Source organism: Leuresthes tenuis, unplaced genomic scaffold (genome assembly GCF_036924035.1).
Source record: "Leuresthes tenuis unplaced genomic scaffold, fLeuTen1.0.hap1 SCAF_19, whole genome shotgun sequence".
Classification (NCBI taxonomy): domain Eukaryota; kingdom Metazoa; phylum Chordata; class Actinopteri; order Atheriniformes; family Atherinopsidae; genus Leuresthes; species Leuresthes tenuis.
This window is the reverse complement of record NW_027325373.1, coordinates 2,993,349-3,018,341: the sequence shown is the minus strand read 5'-3', so window position 1 is coordinate 3,018,341 and position 24,993 is coordinate 2,993,349. Positions and strand designations below refer to the sequence as shown.

Here is a 24,993-nt window from a genome sequence, read left to right as displayed (position 1 = left end):
GTCTTTAGGAGCCTAACTGGAGTCTTTAGGAGTCTAACCGGAGTCTTTAGGAGTCTAACTGGAGTCTTTAGGAGTCTCACTGGAGTCTTTAGGAGCCTAACTGGAGTCTTTAGGAGTCTAACTGGAGTCTTTAGGAGTCTAACTTCAGTCTTTAGGAGTCTAACTGGAGTCTTTATGAGTCTAACTGGAGTCTTTAGGAGTCTCACTGGAGTCTTTAGGAGCCTAACTGGAGTCTTTAGGAGTCTAACTGGAGTCTTTAGGAGTCTAACTGGAGTCTTTAGGAGTCTAACTGGAGTCTTTAGGAGTCTCACTGGAGTCTTTATGAGTCTAACTGGAGTCTTTAGGAGTCTAACTGGAGTCTTTAGGAGTCTCACTGGAGTCTTTAGGAGCCTAACTGGAGTCTTTAGGAGTCTAACTTCAGTCTTTAGGAGTCTAACTGGAGTCTTTATGAGTCTAACTGGAGTCTTTAGGAGTCTAACTGGAGTCTTTAGGAGTCTAACTGGAGTCTTTAGGAGTCTAACTGGAGTCTTTAGGAGTCTAACTTCAGTCTTTAGGAGTCTAACTGGAGTCTTTATGAGTCTAACTGGAGTCTTTAGGAGTCTCACTGGAGTCTTTAGGAGCCTAACTGCAGTCTTTAGGAGTCTAACTGGAGTCTTTAGGAGTCTAACTGGAGTCTTTAGGAGTCTAACTGGAGTCTTTAGGAGTCTCACTGGAGTCTTTAGGAGCCTAACTGGAGTCTTTAGGAGTCTAACTGGAGTCTTTAGGAGTCTAACTTCAGTCTTTAGGAGTCTAACTGGAGTCTTTATGAGTCTAACTGGAGTCTTTAGGAGTCTAACTGGAGTCTTTAGGAGTCTCACTGGAGTCTTTAGGAGCCTAACTGGAGTCTTTAGGAGTCTAACTGGAGTCTTTATGAGTCTCACTGGAGTCTTTAGGAGTCTAACTGGAGTCTTTAGGAGTCTCACTGGAGTCTTTATGAGTCTCACTGGAGTCTTTAGGAGTCTAACTGGAGTCTAACTGGAGTCTTTAGGAGTCTAACTTCAGTCTTTAGGAGTCTAACTGGAGTCTTTAGGAGTCTAACTGGAGTCTTTAGGAGTCTAACTGGAGTCTTTAGGAGTCTAACTGGAGTCTTTAGGAGTCTAACTGGAGTCTAACTGGGGTCTTTAGGAGTCTAACTTCAGTCTTTAGGAGTCTAACTGGAGTCTTTAGGAGTCTAACTGGAGTCTAACTGGAGTCTTTAGGAGTCTAACTGGAGTCTTTAGGAGTCTAACTTCAGTCTTTAGGAGTCTAACTTCAGTCTTTAGGAGTCTAACTGGAGTCTTTATGAGTCTAACTGGAGTCTTTAGGAGTCTAACTGGAGTCTTTAGGAGTCTCACTGGAGTCTTTAGGAGCCTAACTGGAGTCTTTAGGAGTCTAACTGGAGTCTTTATGAGTCTCACTGGAGTCTTTAGGAGTCTAACTGGAGTCTTTAGGAGTCTAACTGGAGTCTTTAGGAGTCTAACTGGAGTCTAACTGGAGTCTTTAGGAGTCTAACTGGAGTCTTTAGGAGTCTAACTTCAGTCTTTAGGAGTCTAACTGGAGTCTTTATGAGTCTAACTGGAGTCTTTAGGAGTCTAACTGGAGCCTTTAGGAGTCTAACTGGAGTCTTTAGGAGTCTCACTGGAGTCTTTAGGAGTCTAACTGGAGTCTAACTGGAGTCTTTAGGAGTCTAACTGGAGTCTTTAGGAGTCTAACTTCAGTCTTTAGGAGTCTAACTGGAGTCTTTATGAGTCTCACTGGAGTCTTTAGGAGCCTAACTGGAGTCTTTAGGAGTCTAACTGGAGTCTTTAGGAGTCTAACTGGAGTCTTTAGGAGTCTAACTGGAGTCTTTAGGAGTCTAACTGGAGTCTTTAGGAGTCTAACTGGAGTCTTTAGGAGTCTAACTGGAGTCTTTAGGGGTCTAACTGGAGGCTTTAGGAGTCTAACTGCAGTCTTTAGGAGTCTAACTGCAGTCTTTAGGAGTCTAACTGGAGTCTTTAGGAGTCTAACTGGAGTCTTTAGGAGTCTAACTGGAGTCTTTAGGAGTCTAACTGGAGTCTTTAGGGGTCTAACTGGAGGCTTTAGGAGTCTAACTGCAGTCTTTAGGAGTCTAACTGGAGTCTTTAGGAGTCTAACTGGAGTCTTTAGGAGTCTAACTGCAGTCTTTAGGAGTCTAACTGCAGTTTTTGGAGTTCTTCTTTTTGTTGGGTTTTTCCCTACAAACCACTGCACAGACCAGAGCAGCTGCAGCTAAAAGCTGCTTCTCCTCCATTTTTGTAAAACTTCTGCTGAGCATGATGGGAAAAAATCTAAAAAATCTACTTGTAGTCTTGTAAATAGTGACCCTACAAGATTCAGTGTTTGTAAAATCTTTAGTCTGAGGCTAGTCTGGGACTAAAAACTCTAAACACTCGTCTTTAGATGTGAGCTGATCGTCTTTCAGAGTCTTTTCAAAGTCTTCTGGTGTGTGGGGAGCATTAGTGATGAAACACAGAATATTACAGAGAAGACCTGTTGAACAGCTGGAGTCCTCGAGCGAATAAGAACATCGTCTGTTAGCATCTCGGTTAAAAGAAGAGGGGATGCTACGCAACCCTGTTTCTGTTGCTGCCATCAAATTCAACATGAGCTAATACTTTTCATATCCATGAACTGATGAAATAACACAGTTAGATGTATTCCACGTAGCCTTTGTTTTGCACTCACCTCTCCTCCACCCTCAAAGCATTCTCCAGCTCCTTGACTCTGCACTCGGCCCTTGAAATCACGTCTTCCTGCACTCTGGAGCTCTCAAGCTCCTCCACCTGCATACGCAGCTCCCGCAGCTACACACACACGGATAAATGTATTAGAGATTCAAAGTAATTAACTCATTTTATGTTGTTTCCGCAGCTTTAGCTGTAGTTATACTTGGAAACAGATTGTAACTCCGTTGGAAGACACCTAGCAGTGAAATTTGCTCAATGCAACCCCCATCTCACATAAAAACATCTGGGGGGAGCTCCAGAGCCAGAGTTTGTCTTGCTAGTGTTGCAACATGGCAACAATGAGTCCTAATATATATATATATGTATATACTTTTAGCTCTGATGTAGTTTAGAGAGATGCACAGCCTAAACCTAACCTTTACTCTAAATATAACTAAAGATTAAGCAAAATGTGACCGTAAAAAACAAAAAAATCCCCGTAAAACGTGCTGGACCCCACAATATCAGCAACTGAATCTGAATAAATCTCTTTAAATCTCAGTTTAAATGAAGACTAAAAGTACAGATACAAGAATACACACACGCCCTTCTTTTTGCATCTTAGTGGTGGTTTACCATTGACACAATGCATTTACTCCAACCATCACAGCTGAATGCCTAAACCTAACCTTTACTCTAATTATAACTAAAGATTAAGCAAAATGTGACCGTAAAAAACAAAAAAATCCCCGTAAAACGTGCTGGACCCCACAATATCAGCAACTGAATCTGAATAAATCTCTTTAAATCTCAAAATGGAGACTAAAAGTACAGATACAATAATACACACACACCCTTCTTTTTGCATCTTAGTGGTGGTTTACCATTGAAATAATGCATTTACTCCAACCATCACAGCTGAATACCTAAACCTAACCTTTACTCTAATTATAACTAAAGATTAAGCAAAATGAGACCGTAAAAAACAAAAAATCCCCGTAAAACATGCTGGACCCCACAATATCAGCAACTGAATCTGAATAAATCACTTTAAATCTCAAAATGGAGACTAAAAGTACAGATACAAGAATACACACACGCCCTTCTTTTTGCATCTTTGTGGTGGTTTACCATTGAAATAATGCATTTACTCCAACCATCACAGCTGAATGCCTAAACCTAACCTTTACTCTAAATATAACTAAAGATTAAGCAAAATGTGACCGTAAAAAACAAAAAAATCCCCGTAAAACATGCTGGACCCCACAATATCAGCAACTGAATCTGAATAAATGTCTTTAAATCTCAGTTTAAATGAAGACTAAAAGTACAGATACAATAATACACACACGCCCTTCTTTTTGCATCTTTGTGGTGGTTTACCATTGACACAATGCATTTACTCCAACCATCACAGCTGAATGCCTAAACCTAACCTTTACTCTAAATATAACTAAAGATTAAGCAAAATGTGACCGTAAAAAACAAAAAAATCCCCGTAAAACATGCTGGACCCCACAATATCAGCAACTGAATCTGAATAAATGTCTTTAAATCTCAAAATGGAGACTAAAAGTACAGATACAATAATACACACACGCCCTTCTTTTTGCATCTTTGTGGTGGTTTACCATTGAAATAATGCATTTACTCCAACCATCACAGCTGAATGCCTAAACCTAACCTTTACTCTAAATATAACTAAAGATTAAGCAAAATGTGACCGTAAAAAACAAAAAAATCCCCGTAAAACATGCTGGACCCCACAAGTGGACACAAACAGCAGCAGATTACCTGTCTCTCCATGGCGTCCTTCTCCATCTCCAGCTGGTCCATCTGATCTATCCCCTGAATCAACTTGAGCTGCAGCTGCTCAGTCTGAAAGCAAATATGATTATGTTTCAATAAGCAAGAAAATCAAGTGGATATGAAGAGCTTTTCCGGTTCCTGGTGCATTTACCTGTTCGATGGCCCTCTTGTGCTTGTTGGCCCATCTCTGTTCGCTGTCATGCAGCTCCTCAAGATCGCTCTCCAGATCAATCATCTTCTCCTGAACACCACAAAAAGCATGTCCTGATCCACACACGAACTTCTCAGACAGCTCTGAGCTGTCTCCCAGCTCACTTCACTGTTTGTCACTCAGGTTATTTAGAAATGGGACAGATTAGGTATCCTCAGAAAGGGCAACATGATGTATTTGGGATTAACATGCTGATTCCTAAACAGGATTTGCATAATTAAGACCTCATTAACCCCAAACTCTGATAGTTTGCATGACTGAGTAATTAAAGCGGACATCTCTGTTTGAATCACTGGGTCATGTGCACAGAACCTCAGTGGAAGCTGCCTTATGGAGGCTTGGAAATGGGAGTACGCTTCAATAAATTGGGTTTCTTTGCTAATATTAATACTGACATTTAATGCGCTTGACTGATACTTTTGATTTATTGAAAACAAACACCAAAAAAAGTCCACAACCTACTTAATGTGCACATCTAAACCCTGAACACACTTATAGCCGAGTGACATGCTCCCTCAGCAACATGCAGTGGAATTATTGTGTATTATTATTGTGTCTGATGGCTGTTTAACAAGCTGCAGCAGAATGAAGCTGAAGATACACCCCTGTGTATCAGATAAGAAGGGCTACTCAGCAGGAAAGTCATTAAGTTTTGTTTTTCTTGGATTTTATAGTCCCTATTTTTCACTCACAAGTGAAACTCAGGCCGTTTAAATCAGATAAAGTGGTACCTGAGCCTGTTTGAGTTGTTTGGCCAGGTCTTCTTTGGTCTGATTTGTGGTCTGCAGCTCCATGGTGAGATCATCCACTGCCCTCTCAGCCTGCTTGCACTGCAGCTGCAGCCTCTCCCGCAGCTGGATCTCCTCCTCCAGCGTCCGCTCCTTATCAATCAGCTTACCAGATACCTGCACGCAGACGCAAAAAAGACAAAGAAAAAAGGTGTTCTGAGATGTTGTTTGAAGGCTGACATCACGTTAGCTGAGGCTAAAGCGGTGGAAATACCTCTCCCTGCAGTTTGCTGACGAGGGACTGCAGATTCTGCAGCTCCTGCTCTTTCTCCAGCAGTACTTCCTCCAGGTCCACCACCCTCAGCTGGGCGTCCTCGCGCAGTTTCTGCTGCAGGTGCAGCTCAGCCTCAGCCTGTGTAGATGCCTGCATGGCTTCACTCAGCTGGAAACACAAAGAAATGTACTGAATTGTGCACATCTGTAGGTATGTCACAATGTGAAAGGGGAAAAATAACCTTAAATGCTTGTATCAGCTTACTGTATCAAGCGTTTTTGTTTGTTTTGTTCTTTCTAAAGAAGACATATGATGCCTTTTTAAAACAAGTTGGCACAATTTGTTAAAATATCACTTGTGACCAGAAATAATAGTTTTTTTAAGAGATGGTAGAAGCCTGGAATCAGAAAAGGTTAGAAGATCTGTCTGTATTTGTCTGTGAGTACCTCGGTCTCCAGTCTGTGGATGGTGCTGTTGAGTTCGATCGACCTCTTGCCCTTGGTTCCATTGTCGATCTCCAGCTCCTCCAGCTGTCGCTCCACCTGCCACAACTTCTCCGCCAGATTCTGAGCATGCTGCGTCTGCTTCTCCAGGTTCTCCTGAAGAGGAAACAAACAGTTCAGAGTTCGGCTTCATCATACACAGCTACATGTCACCCTATTTCACAGTACCAGTAAACACGATGCTAACAAGATGCTAACAAGATGCTAACACGATGCAAACATGATGCTAACAAGATGCTAACACGATGCAAACATGATGCTAACAAGATGCTAACACGATGCTAATAAGATGCTAACACGACGCTAACAACATGCTAACACGATGCTAACAAGATGCAAACATGATGCTAACACGATGCTAACAAGATGCAAACATGATGCTAACAAGATGCTAACAAGATGCTAACACGATGCTATCCTGACCAAAGGGGAGCGTGGAGGAGGAACACATGTAGTGCAAAAAAAACCCCCAAAAAACAAAAGATCCATTCGTGTAAATTTACTTAAAATGCCAGAAGAAGATGTAAGCAGAGTCCAAGTCGTTCTTAATATGTTCTGAATAGACTGGAGGAACTCCAGGATAGCCTGAACTCTCTAAGTGGAAGTGCACAATGTAAAACCTGCTCCAGAAACATTTGAAGCTGGGACGTCATCATCTACATTTTCGCCGGCATTGTGCCCAAAAGCAGAGAAATATAAGGTTAACCGCAGGTTTCCAGCCGCATGCCTTCATTTTCTGGAATAACAGCTGCTTACTGGTGACAGCGACCTGTTAGATCAGTAGGTGAGGCTTCAATGACTCTTATCTGCTTACATGTGCATGAAAAAATAAATGTACAAACGTCCGACCCTCTGCACAGAAAGTGAAGCTATTCTGTGTTTCATTATGCTCTGAATCTGCTCCTGTGTGGCTGGACGTACCTCAGCATCCTGGAGCTTGTTTTTGAGCGACTGCTCCAGGAAGTTGAAGGCGTACTCCTGAGTGTTTGCCTCCACCATCACTTCCCGAGCTTGCTTCACCTCAATCTGCGCAGCACAAGATGAGAGTTAATCACAGGAAATCTTTGAAATACTTCTGTCTCCGTCAGTCTGCCTGTCCCACCTCCATCTGTCGGAATCTCTCCCCCATGGCCTGGCTCTCTTTCTCCATCTCTATCATCTGCTCCCTGGTCTTCTTCAGCTCATTGTTCAGCTGAGCGTTGCTCCTCAGCAGGTCCTCGTTGTTCACCAGCAGCGCTCGCATCTCAAACCTTCACAGAGGAGAAGCGATCGGGTGTTTTAAACCTCATCAGATTATAAGAAAGAAACTTGAAAACATGCTGACGTCACACGAGGGTGTTGCTCCGGACCACTTCAGAAGAGAAGAAGAAGTCCTGGCTCTTAGAATTTAGACATTTAGAACATATCTAAACCAATACAACCCAAAGGTGCAACATATTCAAACACTAACTTTAAAGCCAGAAGGGGCTCAGTAGCTTCTGACCAGCAGAATAAACAATATCAGCAGAATAAAAAAAATGTCTGACCTGATCTGGTTCCTCTCCTTATCCATCACCACGCTCTCTGCCTCGAGGAACTGGTTGCGCTGCAGCAAACACACGATTCAAAGTCAAATATCTTTTTTTATACCACGGCCTGGGTTAATACTCGATTCTGAGGGGCTGGAGGGTGTAGGTTAAAAGGTGATAAAGGACACCCAGGAAAGACATTCCGGTCAAATTGCCCGACGACAGCTCTAATTATTGCGTCCGGCTCAAACGCTAGTTGGTAACCGTAGCAACGGAGACGGAGAGTGAATTTATAATTTATCTTAACTTCTTTGGTGAATTTCATAACTTTGAAGACTGGGATGCAGCAGAAGGAGAAGCGACGCTAGCTGGTAACCGTGACAACGGAGAGTCAACGTTATTTCAACCAGTGATTTTATCATTTCTTTAAACTTATTTGGTGAATTTGATAACTTTGAAGACCGGAATGCAGCAGAAGGAGAAGAAGAAGCGACGCTAGTTGGTAACCATGGCAACGGAGACTCAACGTTATTTCAACCAGTGATTTTATCATTTCTTTAAACTTATTTTGTGAATTTGATAACTTTGAAGACTGGGATGCAGCAGAAGCAGAAGCGACGCTAGCTGGTAACCATGGCAACGGAGACTCAACGTTATTTCAACGAGTGATTTTATAATTTCTTTTAACTTATTTGGTGAATTTGAGCAGAAGGAGAAGCGACGCAAGCCGGTAACCATGGCAACGAACACTCAACGTTATTTCAAACAGTGATTTTATCATTTTTTTTTACTTATTTGGTGAATTTGATAACTTTGAAGACTGGGATGCAGCAGAAGGAGAAGGAGAAGCGACACGAGGACGTGACACCGGAGGAATTGAACAAAAGACGAGATAAACACAAAGAAAAACCACGACATAGCAAGTTAAAACACTAAGAAACTTCCTGGCTGACAAAGACACGCATATATCACACATTAAAGTATTAATGATTGATTGAATATTTATTTCCTTCGTAAGTGACCAAGTGGGATAATGCCCTCCAAGGTGTCCATTCATTTCTGATAATGGACACCTTGGAGGGCATTGTCCCTCACATAGCTCTTCATGCAGTAATGCATCCATCTTTAGATGCATCCTGCTTTAGATGCATCCATCTTTAGATGCATCCATCTTTAGATGCATCCAGCTTTAGATGCATCCAGCTTTAGATGCATCCAGCTTTAGATGCATCCTGCTTTAGATGCATCCATCTTTAGATGCATCCAGCTTTAGATGCATCCATCTTTAGATGCATCCATCTTTAGATGCATCCAGCTTTAGATGCATCCAGCTTTAGATGCATCCAGCTTTAGATGCATCCAGCTTTAGATGCATCCAGCTTTAGATGCATCCAGCTTTAGATGCATCCATCTTTAGATGCATCCAGCTTTAGATGCATCCAACTTTAGATGCATCTAAAGATGGATGCATCTAAAGCCGGATGCATCCATCTTTAGATGCATCCATCTTTAGATGCATCCATCTTTAGATGCATCCAGCTTTAGATGCATCCATCTTTAGATGCATCCGGCTTTAGATGCATCCAGCTTTAGATGCATCCAGCTTTAGATGCATCCAGCTTTAGATGCATCCAGCTTTAGATGCATCCAGCTTTAGATGCACCCATCTTTAGATGCATCCAGCTTTAGATGCATCCAGCTTTAGATGCATCCATCTTTAGATGCATCCGGCTTTAGATGCATCCAGCTTTAGATGCATCCAGCTTTAGATGCATCCAGCTTTAGATGCATCCAGCTTTAGATGCATCCAGCCTTAGATGCATCCAGCTTTAGATGCATCCATCTTTAGATGCATCCAGCTTTAGATGCATCCATCTTTAGATGCATCCAGCATCAGTTGAACAACAGTCGATTCCTGGGCTGACATCATGGGAACTGCTCGATACAATCAAGCGACACCAAAATGATGAAAGGGACCAACTAAACACAACATGGAGTCTGATTCGCTGTTAAACCATGAACCCACGGGGGAACTACAGGGAACCCAGACGAAGCCTACCTTTTGGCAGGCATCCAGCTCTTTGGTCAGTTCCTCGATGTAGTCTTTTTTATTGGGTGCCCCCAGAGTAGAGGAGCGTACGCTGTAATGAACAGATGCCACCTGCACACAGAATATGTGGAACATCAACACGGGACATGCTGTGGAGGCGAGTCGGGTATCTGGGAGTAAACGTACGCTGTTGTTGACATCCGCCCTCCTCCTCATAAGCGTGTCGTAGGCGGAAAATCGTGGGCGGGACGGGTTAAGGGTGGGTGTGGGTATTGGGCTGGTGCTGCGACTGTTGAAGGGGTGCAAGTTCATCTCTGAGGTGGCAGGAGACAGTCCTCCCTGACCCTGGAGATATCAAACAAACACATTTAATTTCTTCATTCTCAGTAGCCAGACTTTAAAGTGGATCTCCAGGCCTCCTGAGGGTTTTTTAAAGTTTTTATTCGGACATTGGCTGTTTTTTCACTCATGTTGCAGTCCTGAACATTTTAAGTGGAATGTGTTTTTTTTCTTTGTTAAGTCAATTATTCAATGCTTGATGGATCATTTGTGTCTGAAACAGATATCTGGTTTAAATTGCACCTTTAGGCACTAAAGTAATAACCACAAGTTTGTCGTATCTCTGCACAGTTTTCAGTGAGTCACAATAAAACTGAGGAATCTGGACAAGTGGAGGACAAAAGAAGAAGTGTCAGGCCTAAAAAACTATGAAAAACAGCAAAGAAAACATAGTTTGACAGACAGAAAATAGGATTTCTGCAGCAACAAGGTGATTCCCAAAGAGCTATTAGCTGAAAACTTGGCATATCTCAGCATGGTGTGCAGTGTGTCCTTAAAACATTTGAGGAAACTGGACAAGTGGAGGACAAAAGAAGAAGTGTCAGGCCTAAAAAACTATCTCCAGCAGATGAACAGGATCTGAAAGTGATGTCCTTAAGAAAGAGGAAAAAATCCAGCTGTGACCTGACAGGACCTGAGAGATGCATCTGGACCTTCAGCTGATCCATCTACTGTTGGCCCAAGCCTCATCAGAAATGGTCTCCATGGAAGGGTGGCTGTCAAGAAGCCGTTCTTAAGGAAGGGAAACAGGGAGAAAAGGCTGAGCTGTGCCAAATGACACAAGAAGTGGACTGAAAATCAGTGGCAACAGGTCTTATGGAGGGATGAATCCTCCCCAGAGCCCGGACCTCAACATTATTGAAGCAGTGTGGGATCATCTGACAGAGAACGGAACAAAAGGCAGCCCACATCCAAAGAAGAGCTTTGGGATGTCCTTCAAGAAGCCTGGAGAACTATTCCTGAAGACTCCTTAAAGAAATGACAGAAAGCTTGTCTCAGAGGGTTCAGGCTGTGTTGGAGAATAAAGGAGCTCAGACCAGATATTCACTTTAAAGCTGCTGAGAACTGAACAAACTGTTCTTGTCATGTTTATTGTATTTTTATCCAAGTTTAAGTATTTTTCAGTAAATGGCAGAACCTATTTTCTGTTTTCCAGACAAAATAAAGTAAATGAAGGTTGACTCGAGACTTTTCAAGCAAAACCGTACGTATGCATATGATCAGAAACAGGAAACAGCTTTGGATTCACCTTAAACTCTGACAGTCGGTACGAGGGGTTGAATTCCATCGAGGTGGTTGTGATGTATGGACTGTTAAATACCCGGGGGGGGCTGTCGATAGCAGCCAGCTGTAAACACACACAACACCATGCAAGTATTAAACCTCCAGCCACAGACCATGCAACCATGGTGATCATTTTGCTTAAATAAAATTTGTTCTTACTTTAAAATAGGACAAAGGTAGCATTAGAATATGCAGCTGAATTTCATCAATGCTCCTGTTAATGTAATAAATTAAAGCTGATGAATGAAGATTTCTAAACTGCTGTGAAATTATAGCTGAACTGAATCCAAATGTTGACATATTTCAATCAATCACGTGTGAAAACAGGATGAGGAAGAATGTCAGTGACGCTATCTGCCATTAGGCCACAAAAGCGGACCAATCCTACATTATAAATCAAACATTTATTACTTTAACAGGATGCCAGTGTCATCAGCTGTGAGTTAGAAGCATTACTGTGCTTATGAGCTCTGGGATCTGCATCTTTTACAGCAGGAGAAGCATCTCGTTTTAAAACATTTGATCAGATTTGATTGATGCAGGATTAAAGTCGTGTTGAAGCTGAGAAACTCTGCTTTGATTCAATTTCGTGAGAGCAGTCAGGTGACCACGACGGCCAATGAGAAACCTTAAATCGGTGTTTTTTCCTGAAGGTGGCGCTGCTCAGAAACTGGAAAGGAAAAATTTATTTATATTAATCCCCTATCAAATAAAAGCTGACTTCAGAGCCTGAAAGTTGTGTTGAAAAAATTGTGTTTTAATCATTGAACTAACTCAGTTTAACTCATATTTAAGGTGGAAGTAGACACATAAATAAAGATTTGTACTCTATTACTGTACAGTAATTATACTGAGACAGGACTGCAAAATGTGGATTCAACTTCTTTTTGTTGAATTAGATTTAGTCCTTAAACAGATTAATTTAAACTGAAACCTTAAGTCTCTGAGTAACTTGGGTTATATTAAAGGCTCCAACTCAAGAGGAGCCAACCTGTGAGTATTTTCCAGAAGCAAAAGCTTGAAAATAATGATGGAAATGTCACTTCAAATTCCAAATACACCACAAGACTTTATCTCCTTATTCTGGAAGTAAGACCTTTAGGTTTTGACAAGATGGAGACGTCAGTAAACCAATAAATCTGTGTTTTCTCCAGGAGATGGCACTGTTTCACCATCAGGAATAACACTCGTCCAGCAGGACCTGATTAGCATAAAGACGGGCTCTAATCTCCCGGAGCTAAATCACACACACGTCCCTGAGTGAAGTCTGCCTCACCCACCCTGTCAGAACCTGTGTCCCAGTCCCGTGAGGTCAGGGACTCCAGGGACCCTCGGTAGTTGTTCACCCCCAGCCGGCTGGTCTCCCATCTGGACAGCATGGGGCTCTTCTCTCCGGATGACCCAACACCGCCGAGGCCATCCGAATCCCTGCCACTTAAGCCATTGGTTTTCAGCTCGTTGTTCAAGAACAGCTGATATTTGGGGTTCTCCCTGGTCGATATGGGTCTGGGTGTGATGAGGTCCTCCTCTGACGGGCTGTCGGGTTGCTTGTTTGAATCCAATTCTGACTCCTGGAGGTTGGGGCAGAGAGAGCAAAGGGAGGGATGAGATAAAGCTGGAGGGAAATAAATTCTAACTAAACAGAGCAGAGCTATGGAGCACAATCGAAGGAAGAGCTGAATGTGTGTCGTTGTTGTCAGCAGAGTGAATGAATACACAGCATTTATTATCAGGTGACCTGAAAGACAGGTCAGAGCAGGTCAAAGCACAAAAGATTAACCCACAAAGACCCACTGATAATAAACAATGATCTTAGTTGTTCTGGCATTAACCGCTTGATTCAAATTCAAATTTCATTCCTCTTTTTAGCTTTGACTTGGCCTCCATTGACAAAAAGAACACTTGCTTTCTTTCGCCTCCTACATTTGGGGACAGGAGACCAAGTGCACAATGTGTCTTTGTCTTTGTAGACTTCAATCAAACAAAATGAATAGCAACGACTTGTGAATTAATTGAGACTTTAGGCCTGAACACCTGTTATGGAATTAAGTTCCTTTAAGGAAGTAAAAACCTGACTAAAAACCTCCACTAGCAGAAGGGAAAATTGTCCACAAATGTGCAGAAACACCTTTTTATTTTCTATTACTCATTAACTTATTTATCCATCTGAACCAAACATGACTTCATTTCAAATGTAGCAGAAGCGCAAACAGAAACTCAATCAAGGCAAAAACATGTAACAGTTTCATCTGTTTCAGTGTCTCTTCACACTGGAAAGCTTTCTGATGGTGAATCGCACTCATTTTCACGGAAAGAATCAAAGAGAAGATGGGTTTGAGCTTTAAAATAGTGGTTTAAAATAGTGGTTAAAATAGCCGTGGTTTCATGCCTTAAAGTTGTTGTGTGGATGGAGCCGTGAAGCATTGATTCATGCAAGAAATCTGCTGGTTTTGATTCGTGGAAGTTGATCAGAGCGGTTCTTTTTTTTTGTTTCTTACCGATCCCATACCAGAGTCATCCACTGAGTCTCTAGCAGAGTCTGTAGTTTGGGCTTTGCTCCTTGGTTCTGAATCGGTCTTCTGCATGCTGCCTTCTTCTGGGCGATCAACTCTCACAGTTATCTTACTTGCTTTGGGATCTCTTTCAGCCGCCTGAAGCCCATTCGGATCGTTTTCCCCAAAAGGATTCACAGTGGAGCTCGAAACAGGGCTCCGATCCTGTCCATCAGTGCTAGCTCTCAATGGGTTTTCCCTAGACTTTGGGGTGTTGAGAGCCTCGTTGTAAGCATACCTTCGAACTCGGCCAACTCCAAACAAAGGGCTCTGTGGCGAACTTGAATATGAGACATAATCTGGACCAGCGAATTTACTGATTAAGTTTTTGATCCTGCTGGGCTGCTGTAGGTTCAAAGCGTGGTGTGGGTCTACAGTCCCGGCCTGCTCTGCTTCCTTGCAGGTGTTTAGGTGAAGACTACTTCGTGATTTGGATGAAGAGGAATCGAGCGCATGCTGAAAGAGGTCAACACAGTCACAAATCTCTAGAATAACCGTTAACCAAGTCTGAGCTGAAGGTATCCAAGATGAATATTATCTGACATATACATTTACCACAGTTCTGGTTAAACCTTCAATAAGGAGGCATGATTATAAAAACACATGCTGATGAACCAACACTGAAGCCATTCACAGGTAAAGCAGATTATATGGGTAATATTAGCGAATGTCTGACTGTCAAAGCCAAAGAAGATGCTTTGACTTTGATGAGAGCAGCCGGCAGTATCTACTGAGAGCTATCCAAGGACGGACAAACCAGTCCAAGGTTGTCAAAGACGAGGTGTTTCTCAGTATCGGTACAGTATCTGACATCCTGCTGGCAGCTTTAATGAAAGTTATTGTAAAGTGTTGATCTACAGCATGAACAAGCAGCAAGTTGTGGAGGAAATGTACCTGCAAACATCACATTTCAGTTCGAAAACACCTTTTCATGTCCTCTTTTCATTTGATAGTTTCAGTTTCGCTCGCTGTTTGGTTAAGTTTAGGCAATCCTGGTGAGGCTTAGGATCGAAATGTACTTGGAGAAAGATCAGGAAAATATTAAAACAACAGTATAAAAATCTGCTGCTACTGTCTGTGTGGATAAGAGACACAACTATGGAGAAGATTTATCAATGAAAAGCTACAAACAAACGCTTAAAAGACAAAAAGGTGAATGTTCTGGAGTGGCCAAGTCTAGTTGTTCACACCCAGTTCCAACAAAGTTTCAGCTACTTTGCTATTAAAGTGAGACTACAACGTGCGTCTATTAAATACTGACCTGAAGGGGGTGAATATCTATCATTTACTTTATTTATTTTACCTTTAACTTATTTATTTTACCTTTATATATATGAATTAATTCACATCATTTTGTAAAAATCTCTTTTCACTTTGATATTTCTTTTTTTTCTTGCAAATTCTTGACAAAAAAGCCAAATTATATTGACCACGATGAGACATCCAAGGGGGGGTGAATACTTTTTTTAGGCCTAATAAACCTCTCACTGTGACACAACGAGTCGGAACAATAACAGCAGAAAATGTGTGGACCGACTTGTCCACACCTTCTCTGAAAATCTCCAGTGTTCGTGTGTGAAAACGGCTTCAGAATGAGCAGCCAGCTGTCTTACAGTCAGGCAAAGTCAGACAATCTCGACTCTTTTGCCCACAAGTTCTTCTTGTTATCTCCAGAGCCTCCGTGTGAGACGCTGAGGGTTGATAAAAATATGTATTTCTGTTAAAAAATCAATAAAAATGAGCTGTGCCAGCTCACAGCACCCAGGTGTTGTGTTTCCATCAATGCTGTTTGGAGCTGGAGCCAAAAAATGCTCCTGACAACTGCAGAGTCATTCAACACGGACCTGAAAGCCTATAAAACACCTTCCCACTGCACTCAGAATCAGATGTTAGCGAGTGTTTGTTGACTTGGAAAAAAAGCAGCACAAGTAGAGAGTAGCCAACTCTGCTAATAAGCTGCAAATCTAAACTTTGGTGTACAATTTACTATTATGTGCAGTCTCTGATGCAACCTAATGGGCTAATTACAGGACCATCTGTGGAGTCTACGAACAGAAAATGCTTTGCTTTCATCTTCTGGCCTTCTGCTTTGTGGGCATCAGTGACTCTAATTTTCAGAGTGCTGGACAGCTGCTTAGAGTGACAGTCAAACTTATTTTAAAGCTTTAAAACTGACCCACGATTGCATTTTATGAATTATAACGACGGTGAATTGAGCTATAGAGCATTAGCGGAACAAGCTAGTTTGCTTAAAATACGGGACCTTGGTCGAAGTCTTCTGAGCTCAAATCAAGCTCAAATTGAGCTAAAAAAAAAGAATTTTCTGAGCCGAAATGCTTTTTTTGTTTGTTTTAAACCTTTGATGCCACTTTTCTAACATCGGCCATCATTAGCTAACGATCTAACGTACAGCTCTGCTTGATAAAGAGTAAGATTCAGACTCAAAGTCCTTCTTCAGACACGAGAACAGGGCGTTTAAACACTTGGTAGATACCAAAGAACAGCTCAAATTCAAAGGCCACTCATTGCTTTAATTTGAACTTTCGATTAGGACTATTAGAGGGGTTTTTCCTGCTCTTGCTACCATTTTTACAGTGTGTGGACGTTGTTTACTGACTAAATGCATTCATAATGACCCTGTGCATGCGTTCGTGAGTGATACCTTCAAATTTTCTTTTTGTACAGGAACTATTTGTCAAGTCTTTTCAGATTACTGAATTTACATTTTTTAATTATTTGTGAAATTTACACTACAGGAAAGATTTAGTGTAAAAAAAAAATGCAATTTTGTTACGGTAATGAACATAATAACTAAAATTATTGTATGAATAAAAACATTTCTGAATGTTTACACTATGTGACTATTCTGAACTATTAATAGAACATGCATGAAAAAAAATAAAAGGTCTACCTTTCATACATATTCAGTTATCATCAATTGAAAATGTGTTACGGTAATGAATTTATTTGATCAACGACTCAATAAAACATTCCGAAAATGTATTAAAGAACGTGTATTGATCACTAATTTTAATTGAGCCAGTTAATTGAGACCCTGCTTAATACTAATAAGAGAAAAAAATAGCACAATTGACCTAAATTTGTTTTTGCAAAGGTTAGGACAGTTTCGTGAGAATCACCCTATTGTGACATAAATCCCTCTCGAGAAACTGCAGCATCTGCTCGCTCACGTGACAAAGTCCCCATCCTCCCCGGAAACACACCATCCCACTTTTCTCACACAGAAATAAAAAGGTAGATAAACAAGAACCACGAAGCCTAAAAAAATCCACTCAAAAACAAGAGAGAAAGAACAGAAAATGAATGTCAGCGTATTTCAGCTTTTGCCAAAAAGCCTCTTGAATAAATCCAACTTTAATTAACAATCACAACAGAGCCACTTAGAGAAATGAAGTGGCGAACATCCAGGGGTTTAACTTTCAAGGCTCGGGGGTCCAAAGCACCGAGTGGCCTTAATCCAGGGACTCGCTTGGCCACGCCTCCCCAGGGGATGGTGAGCTGAGGCTGGGGTGGAAGAGGATCCCAGCCCTGAGAGCGCCGACAGTGTGGCTATCTGGGGTTTAGGATCATTGCTAATCATTATGATATTAAAATGTTTACAGGCCGTGGTGGGATAAGCTTCTAGCTGATTTTTAATTCATCATTTCTGCTCTATAGAGTTATGGAAACTCAGTCTGAGCTCCCTGACAGGAACTGAGTAGTTATTTCTGCGTCTCTGGCCTCATGTAGCGACTACAGGAGATTTGTGACATATTCAGTGAGTAGATTTTAATATGATTAAATTAACTACTGACTTCTAATCCGATTTCATCCAGGAAAAAATATATGAAGACAAACCGGAGAGATGATTCTTGCTTAAATATGAGGCAGAATTCCTGTTTATACAGCAAATTATGGTGTGAGAACCATGAAAATAACAGTAGAAATGTCTTCCTCCTCATAACCGGACACCTAATTATGCAAAAGCAACACAACTTGACTCATGGCCTTGTTTGTAGATTGAGAAACAAAGAAAAAGGCGTAACGATGGAGCCTCGTTCTCAGTAAAGTCCTCATTTTGGTTCCCTGTGGTCTAACTACAGTACAGACATATGGCAACGAGCTGAGCACCATCTGACCCAAATGTACGACAGAACTGCACCCTGGGAAATACTGTGATGTGCACAAGTGTTCGGGGTTTCTCTGCAGAATAGATAATAAAGACATTGGAGGCTTTTAGCAGCCATGAGGCCACAATGTTCCTGAAACACTGAAAGATCCCAAAGACTTTGGCTTTATATGAATTAAATGGATTATAATTACAATGAATTGGATTATATTACTTAAGTGCCTTGAGATGATAATTGTTGTAATCTGGCGCTATATAAATAAAATTGAATTGAATTTAATTGAAATTGAACTGTATTATTGATACAAAATGGGTGATTTGTGAGAAATCATCCAGAGCTTTCACCTCCAAATCAAGCAGTTTTAAGACATATGACCACAACCTGACCGCTGGAAACAACTAGAGTCAGGGCCAGACTTTTAAATGTGACCTAAAAACTCACCTTTTTAAGAAAGCTTACTGCTAAAATATCTTTTATATAACACTTTGAGATTATTATCGGTTTATTATTAGACTGATTATACAGAAAGCAATCTTTCTGACATTAATAAATTAAGATAATGTCCCTTTAACTGGAGGCATCATACAGAGAAAAGAATCTCATTTGGTGTAAGAAATATTTGGGAAGTGGGTCTCTGGTTTATGCAGAGATCACACAGAGATTAAGCTTCCAGCCATCTGCACACCAGACTAGAAAACACACAACAGCTATCCTGGTTGGAAACAATAAATTTGATCAACTGTAAAAACCAACCTGCTTCATCCTTTAAGCTAAAAGAATTTCTAACATTTCATTACTTTTGTTTATTGCTGCCTGACAGCCTCAAGGACAAAAAAAAGAAGGCGAATCTCACCTAGATGAGATGCCAAAATCAGTCTTTTGGAGTGAAACACAAAGAGCTTTCTTTGCTTTTGTAGCTTCGTAGGATTGTTTTCTTCTTCCCTCTGAGTCGCCTGTTCCAGTTATTTTCAGGTGTCTTGTTGCTATTTAGCATCAAGGCTGTTTTCATGTTCATTTGTGCTACTTTACAGCCACTTAATTGTTTTTTTCTAGCTTCAGTAGGTGGTTTTCTTATTCTGTAAGGCTGTTTTCCAGCTGTTCCAGCTCATATTTTAGTTTCAATTGGTTGTGTCCATGCTACTTTGGGCTGTGTTCTGTCTTTTTAGATTGCTTTCTCTGCTCTATAAGTTTCCCTTTTCATTAGTTTGGGCCGTGTTTTATAGTTTCTCTGAGCTGCATTGTACTTTTTCATACTTGGTGTGTGGATCTGAAGACAGAATATCAGATTATTTTGTTTCTGATTTGTTTCTCAGAGTGAGAATAAAAGCGTAACACACAAAAAAAGCCAAACATTGAGACAGTTATTCCTTTTAACAGGAATATTTGTTACTAATCAAGTCAAAATCTGTCCAAACTAATCCCGGATATCTCCATGTGATCCCCGGCACATCTTTTTTTAGCGATATGTTAAAAATAATCAATTCAAAGCAGCTTATGAAGGATCATCGGCCTGGAAAGCACAAAGCAACCATGAATAATGATGCTTTAGTTTGAAGAAAAATAACTATATTCTGATTTCAGAGTTTAAAATCATCTTCATATCTTTGTGTAAACATAAAGCTACGCAATTAATTCAATTAACTATCTGATAAGTAAGATTATTTCAATGAAATTTGAATTTTAATTCAATAAAATGATCAAATCAACTACATTTACTGTGTAGTAACTCAAACTGCCAGTCGGTCCTTCTTGTACAATACATTTAATCTTTTAACAAAACTTAAATAAGATTTTCAGAAAAACAAATTCAATTTAATGAAAACGCAGCACGGCCTCTCCAGCAGTTAAACAGCAAAGGTTTCTTCAGCTTCACTGGAATAAAGATGGGAACAAGAGGCCATTTTGTTAATAATGAGCTTTTGTTCCTGTTTGTTTATTTCATTTAAATCATCAGTCAGTTGCTGCGCTGCATTTGGTGATCATCTAAGTATTATTTATCTTTTATATTAACCTTTAAATATTTTGGAGACGACCTTATTCATTTATCTCACTAAAACTCTTAGAAACTTGCATCAGCTGATTTCATTCTAACTCAAATTCAATTAAACAAAATCAGAGTTTTCTTTACAAAAACACATAAGGAGTTGTGGAAGTTTGATCCTTTTAACTCTGCAGCCCCTCCAGCTGACAGTGATTGTACGTCTGTTGCAGGGAGCTAACGGGAGGAAGACAGTGTAGCTCCTCTAAAAAAACCAACCTGCTTGGTCCAACTGGACCTACAACGTCATTTATAGCCAAGGCGCATTTCTAGCTTGCGTGCGTAAAATTTGGGGACAGAGAGGACAGGAGAGGCCTGTGAGCCGCTGTTTCTGAACGTCGTCAAAAGGTGGAAGAAGAAGCTCCGTTAAAAGATTACTTCGGTGTTCCTCCACCTCCAAAGAAATGTCAGACTGAGTGTGAGCCGCAAAAGAAGCGCGTGTTCTCGGAAAAGTGGCTGCAGGAGGTCAGCTGGCTTCAAACGAACGATGAACGCACAGAGATGTGGTGCAGAAACGGCGCCTTTTCTACAGGTACCAACAACCAAAAACAGGCACCAAAAACTGCACGCCGACAGCAGAGAGAAGCAGGAAGTAGGTCAAGCAGCTGATAGTGAAAACAGACGCAGCGTGTTCCTCCTGAGGTGGATTCAGGAAAAACTGAGCAACGATTACCCTAAAACAACATTTTGTGCACCTGTTCATAGATTAAAAACCATTATGCAGTCAATAATTGCTTTTTCAGTGAAAACATCCTTTAGAGCCGCACGCTTAAAGTTTAAAATGCAACTAATGTTTTTATAGGTTTTAATCTGACTCGAACCAGGAAATAGTCCAGTTCTCAGGTCTCTGCACTGGCTTCCTGTCGCTCAGAAAATAGACTTTAAAACAGCTCTGAGGCTGAAAACTGTTTATTTCGCTGTGCTTATGACAACTGAAGGTATTTTATCTGCATTCTTCGCCTTTTAATTGAATTATTTAATGCTTATTTTTATGTTTTAATGATTTTATTTGCCTTCTTGTGATTTTACGCAGCTGTAAAACACTTTGAATTGTGCTGCCTTGCCTTAATCTCATTTCAGCACACTGACTGAGCGTTGTTCAGACTGCACAAAATAAATCTAAAAGGACCACTGGATGTTATTTAATCCAATCTAAAACTATTAGATTAATATCTAATCAAAATTATGCGTGATTATACAAATCCATTGTATAATCTGCTAAAAATTCGCTGAGGCTCTCTGGGGGCAGATAGGTGAGAGATTAGCAGAGGAAAGCGTGAGAACAGGCTAAAGATGTCGAGGTTTTCAACTCCCTCCATCCTCCACATCCACTGGGACCAAAAGCACAAAACTGGGACTGCGTGAGGTTGTTTACCTCGTGTTTTATGACTAAATTATTTTGGGCATAAGGTTCTAAAAAAAAAAAAGAAAAAATCCTACAAGCCAAATTCTGTAACATCTGTCAGTGCTAAAAATCCCGTTTTGATACGAGCTGACCTATTTTCCTTTAATTCCACATTAAAGTGACTTTACTTGACTTCATCAGAGCAGTCACTCCCTGACAAGAGGATATTTTTGGGGAACTCTTGCCACAAATCACGACTAATGTCAAAAACTAAATCAGCAACAATCCTAATTTTCTGTGCAAGGCTCAGATGCAGCAATGACTAAAGTTTAAAACCAGGCAGCTTTAAAAATAACGTGTAACTACATGGGACCGCACATAAATATGTCCTCCTGGAATCAGGACAGATGGCAATTAGCAACGTTGTGTTAATAATCCAGTATTTAGCAGTGAAACAAACAGAAGGAAGGATATATATATGTTTTTATGATAAGAGTGTGGTCATAAAAGCTTAAAAGCTAGCTTAAAAATCACATTGTTCTCTTGTGTGACAACATATTGGTTCAGTTTCCAGTTTTTGGGGCAAGCTGTGTCATGTTACAACTAAATAAAAGCACTCAGACTATGCTTAAGAATGATAAAAGAATAAAGCCCCATTTAGCAGGTCTGAAAAAGGTAAATGATTAAGTGAAAAGCTCAGACTAAAATAGAGAAATCTTTTATGGGCCATTCTCAAACAGCCCCACGATCAGCTCTCAAGAAATAATAAATGTGAAATAATTCTGTTCATGGACGTTTTACAGTAGCTTTTGGACTCAGTCACTGTTTCATTGCTCTTTTGCACATTATAAACTACCTGGTTATGTTTTATTAATTGAAAACGAGATGGTTAGGTCAGGAAAAGGTCAAAGCTTCTGGATTACAGCCAACCAAGCCCTATTCCTTTGACTAAATACATAAAAACATTCATTATTCTATAAACTGGGCTGTGAGACAAATCAATAAATCGTCACTGGTGATTAGTACACATTTTGTTATTCAAGATCCAACAAATTAACTCATGGTGCTTAAACATCAGGCCAAGATGATGTTTTATCTTTTAGGAACAGTTTTATTAAATAATCGGGTTTGTAAAACACACAGAATATCTACTAATGATTTACTTCCCCCATTTTGAGTGAATCGTGCTGATAATGGACAAATTTGTCCAAGTGCCAGTTATTAAGATTATGTCAAGCACTCAAGGCGGTTTAAAGCAAAATAGCATATTTTGTGAGGAAAATTCGGAAGGAATGCAAAGAGTGAGCAGGATTCTTATTGTATTTCGTTGAGAAGCAGCAGCATGTTGGCAGCCAGCCTGCCTGTTGTTGTTGTTTAAGCTTCACGAGTTAAACTGTGGTGACACTTTGACAGGTTTCCTGTTATAATAAGACTCCAAACCAGGTTTCTTTGCTCATCGTTTCCTGTCACCACAACTCTGTCAGTTTATTATGGGCTGCTTTTAGGGAGAAGCGCATGTTTGTGTGTGTGTGAGTGTAGGTCTGCATCTGTGTGTGTGACAGACAGAGCCAGATGAGCAGGCAGATGTTTTTTCTGTATCTTCTCTGACTGTATGAGGAAGACTGACAACAGCTGGACCAATGCCAGACAAACACACACACACACGTGCACACGTGCACGCACACACACACACACAGAGGTAGACAAAGGCACAGTGATGCTTGTCAACCTGCACTGAGCTGTTTGTCTTCACATGTTTAACTTTGTTGCTTATTTTTGCTCAAACAGCAGCAACATTAGCTTCTAATGCTAATCGTTTGCTAATTTCCCCCTTAAAAGTTCCCCCTACTTGTGAAAAGATTGACAAAACACTTCAATGAAACCATCCGTGGCACAGTGATGCTTGTCTACCTGCACTGAGCTGTTTGTCTTCACATGTTTAACTTTGTTGCTTATTTTTGCTCAAACAGCAGCAACATTAGCTTCTAATGCTAATCGTTTGCTAATTTCCTCCTTAAAAGTTCCCCCTACTTGTGAAAAGATTGACAAAACACTTCAATGAAACCATCCGTGGCACAGTGATGCTTGTCTACCTGCACTGAGCTGTTTGTCTTCACATGTTTAACTTTGTTGCTTATTTTTGCTCAAACAGCAGCAACATTAGCTTCTAATGCTAATCGTTTGCTAATTTCCCCCTTAAAAGTTCCCCCTACTTGTGAAACGATTGACAAAACACTTCAATGAAACCATCCGTGGCACAGTGATGCTTGTCTACCTGCACTGAGCTGTTTGTCTTCACATGTTTAACTTTGTTGCTTATTTTTGCTCAAACAGAAGCAACATTAGCTTGTAATGCTAATCGTTTGCTAATTTCCCCCTTAAAAGTTCCCCCTACTTGTGAAAATATTGACAAAACACTTCAATGAAACCATCCGTGGCACAGTGATGCTTGTCTACCTGCACTGAGCTGTTTGTCTTCACATGTTTAACTTTGTTGCTTATTTTTGCTCAAACAGCAGCAACATTAGCGTCTAATGCTAATCGTTTGCTAATTTCCCCCTTAAAAGTTCCCCCTACTTGTGAAAATATTGACAAAACACTTCAATGAAACCATCCGTGGCACAGTGATGCTTGTCTACCTGCACTGAGCTGTTTGTCTTCCCATGTTTAACTTTGTTGCTTATTTTTGCTCAAACAGCAGCAACATTAGCTTCTAATGCTAATCGTTTGCTAATTTCCTCCTTAAAAGTTCCCCCTACTTGTGAAAAGATTGACAAAACACTTCAATGAAACCATCCGTGGCACAGTGATGCTTGTCTACCTGCACTGAGCTGTTTGTCTTCACATGTTTAACTTTGTTGCTTATTTTTGCTCAAACAACATTAGCTTCTAATGCTAATCGTTTGCCAATTTCCCCCTGTCAGATATCCTAATGGTGGTGTTAAGCTCCAACTGAAAGAAGATAGAATAATAGCAAGGTTCAACATCTTAAATAGACTATAGGATACAACTATACCCATATTTTTACTAATATTACTAGTTGCTGAAATGCCAAAAGTATTAAACAACTACTTTACAGTGCTGACCAGTGTCAGTGTGTTTGGGGCTTCCTGCTCCTATTCACAATCATCATTCTGCCACTTTCCATTTTCTCTGCTGCTTCTCATGACGCTTTGTCATTCTATAATACGCTACCTGTTCAATATCTGTACATGTGGAGGTTCAGTTAAATTAGGGACTTAGACTACAGAACGTTTTTGGTTCTAAGGTCATGCTAAAGAACTCACAGTACTTTAAAACAAAGTAAAGACTGTAGTTTGCCTGATACATGTCCAAAGTAATATCCTGTAAACTGTAACCAAAAACAACATTTAAACCTTCCCAGTTCTTTGCAATTTGTGCTCTTTCCAATCCAAATTCCTCCTCTCAGACCTTCCAATTGGCCCAACCATCTCGCCCTCAAAATGACTCGGAATACTCCGGTTTTAGGGGCTATATCTCCCTAATCCCTAAAAGAAGA

General features: G+C 40.6%; 1 protein-coding gene across 1 annotated transcript in view; it reads right to left on the bottom strand.

Moving 5' to 3' along the window:
* Nucleotides 1-24,993, bottom strand: part of LOC140277033 (uncharacterized) — a 38,684-nt gene that overhangs the window by 1,366 nt on the left and 12,325 nt on the right. Inside the window, exons 6-18 of the mRNA XM_072371906.1 lie at nucleotides 12,689-12,979; nucleotides 11,374-11,472; nucleotides 9,972-10,130; nucleotides 9,795-9,896; nucleotides 7,754-7,812; nucleotides 7,330-7,477; nucleotides 7,149-7,253; nucleotides 6,171-6,323; nucleotides 5,725-5,892; nucleotides 5,454-5,627; nucleotides 4,663-4,752; nucleotides 4,497-4,580; nucleotides 2,722-2,840 (exon numbers count right to left, since the gene is read on the bottom strand). Coding sequence (XP_072228007.1) covers nucleotides 2,722-2,840; nucleotides 4,497-4,580; nucleotides 4,663-4,752; nucleotides 5,454-5,627; nucleotides 5,725-5,892; nucleotides 6,171-6,323; nucleotides 7,149-7,253; nucleotides 7,330-7,477; nucleotides 7,754-7,812; nucleotides 9,795-9,896; nucleotides 9,972-10,130; nucleotides 11,374-11,472; nucleotides 12,689-12,979 — 1,751 coding nt within the window. The remainder of the gene's footprint in view (nucleotides 1-2,721; nucleotides 2,841-4,496; nucleotides 4,581-4,662; nucleotides 4,753-5,453; nucleotides 5,628-5,724; nucleotides 5,893-6,170; nucleotides 6,324-7,148; nucleotides 7,254-7,329; nucleotides 7,478-7,753; nucleotides 7,813-9,794; nucleotides 9,897-9,971; nucleotides 10,131-11,373; nucleotides 11,473-12,688; nucleotides 12,980-24,993) is intronic.